Raw genomic sequence first — 1958 nt, forward strand, 5'->3', positions numbered from 1 at the left:
ATGACGTCGCGGGCCGCATAGTCATCACTGGACTGAAAGTGAACCGGAACTATTTTCAACTTGAAAACTTTTGGATGTAAAAGTCTTGAAATTTCATGTTTTGCACAGAAAATCCGGTTTTTGGAAAATTTCGCATAAAAATATTGATAAACCGCATAACAGTAATTTAAATATATCAATGCGCCATTCGATGATGAAAATCGTTCTATTTTTAACCGTTTTTCGTCTAAAATGAAAATAAAGCATTTGACTATAATTTGCCAATAAACGTAAATATTTTTGGTGCAAACTGAGTAAGAGAGGCATGTAATAAAAACATTATAGCCCAAACAAGGGACTATGTACCCTCGGGGCAGGAGACCATTTGCCCTCCTTACGTCGGGCAAATGGTCACCTACCCTCGGGCACATAGTCCCATGTTTGGGCTATAATATATAATATATATATATATTATAATATCAACACATATCAATACAAGAAATTAAGACCTACATGTACACATGTCAATGCACAAAAATCGTATACAAAGGAGCAGAGTCCAAATCCTGTATTGTGTCAAGCGATGGGGATTCCCCACTGACTTAACCGATCTCACAGTTGTTTCACCCAAATTTTTCAGGTTTTAATTGACGACAAAGGACAGCTGAAACAAAACATCCCTAAACTTTGAAAGGTTCTCGAGAGACAATGATGTCATTGATGAACCAATTCCGCAGAATGAGACACCGTACATGTATGATGTACAGTGAAAGTCTTGCATTTACCAACTGGCGACGAAAAATCGCACACGGCCTATTTAACACTGACCAATCGTGACGCCAAGCAACTAGTTCCTAGTACTTGTGATAGAGATGTATACTTGGAAGAAACACCAACGTCAATAATTACCCCACCTAACTACTTCCGGTGATTTTTCTTCCGTGACTCACATTGAGAGGAACGAGCTTGTTTTTTGTAACCGAAATCACAGACAACACGTTCAACTAGAAATCAGCATTGCTGCTAAGTGAACGATTGTTATAGTTTGATCTATTTAATATAACAAAATTGTCAACAACCGATCATTACTTACGGTTCTGATTCCAGAGATTGTAGTTGTGCTACATAATTTGATGGAATATAGCCTTCTCTGAGAGAGGTTCTTGATCTTGCAAGCCACCAATCCCCGATACTATCATTCAAAACTTCTAAGTGTTCGCCTTTTCGGAAACTCAAGTCCTCGTTTGTACGAGCTTCATAGTCAAAAAGAGCAACAAATATCTTGTAAGGAGCTTCCTGTAGTGGCACATTTTGTTGTGGTGGCGGCGGTAAAGCCTGATGTCCACTTGTTGTTACAGATATTGGTGATGCGGGAGACGTTATATTTAGAACTCCATTCTGTCCTCCGACACCTGACGTAGGATTCGGAGGGTTTTCTGCCTCCCGGTCCCTGCTGACGCAGCCTCCCATTTTGCGAACTGTCACATGTATCCAAAAGAAATTGGCACCACAATCACACCGGTGGAATAACTTGGAGCAAAGAGCGATGAAACAAATTCAATATAGTAAAAAATGACCAGGAAGTACTAATCAATGATATTTTACTAGAGCGTTAGAGCGCTTGCCCAGCCCTATCACTCATCAACAAACGCTGCATCCTCGTGAAACATATAGTCCTTCATCAGTAATCAGCAATCATCTTATTTCTTAGAGTATGAATAAAATGCTCTTCCTTGAATGAATTTATCTTAAAGTATGGAGTAAAACAAACTATTAAGACATACAAGTCCCAGATGCAGATTTTTCTGGGAAAGTTTGATTTCTATCTAAATGCGCTTTGTGAGTCGGCTCGGGCGGAGAGGATACTCGTACTCAAACACTTCACAATACCGTAGCTATGATTGGCTACTTTGCTTGGGCGTCACAGAAAACCAACGATAGCATTCAACCAATCATGTGATCTGATACATATTGAATTT

The 1958-nt window shown here is 39.4% G+C and overlaps 1 protein-coding gene across 1 annotated transcript in view; it reads right to left on the minus strand.

Moving 5' to 3' along the window:
* Positions 1-1614, minus strand: part of LOC139133917 (tyrosine-protein kinase Src42A-like) — a 28658-nt gene extending 27044 nt beyond the window's left edge. Inside the window, exon 1 of the mRNA XM_070700700.1 lies at positions 1073-1614. Coding sequence (XP_070556801.1) covers positions 1073-1449 — 377 coding nt within the window. The 5' untranslated portion in view covers positions 1450-1614. The remainder of the gene's footprint in view (positions 1-1072) is intronic.
* Between the last annotated feature and the right edge of the window lie 344 nt (positions 1615-1958).

The sequence above is a fragment of the Ptychodera flava genome, chromosome 5 (assembly GCF_041260155.1).
Source record: "Ptychodera flava strain L36383 chromosome 5, AS_Pfla_20210202, whole genome shotgun sequence".
NCBI lineage: Eukaryota > Metazoa > Hemichordata > Enteropneusta > Ptychoderidae > Ptychodera > Ptychodera flava.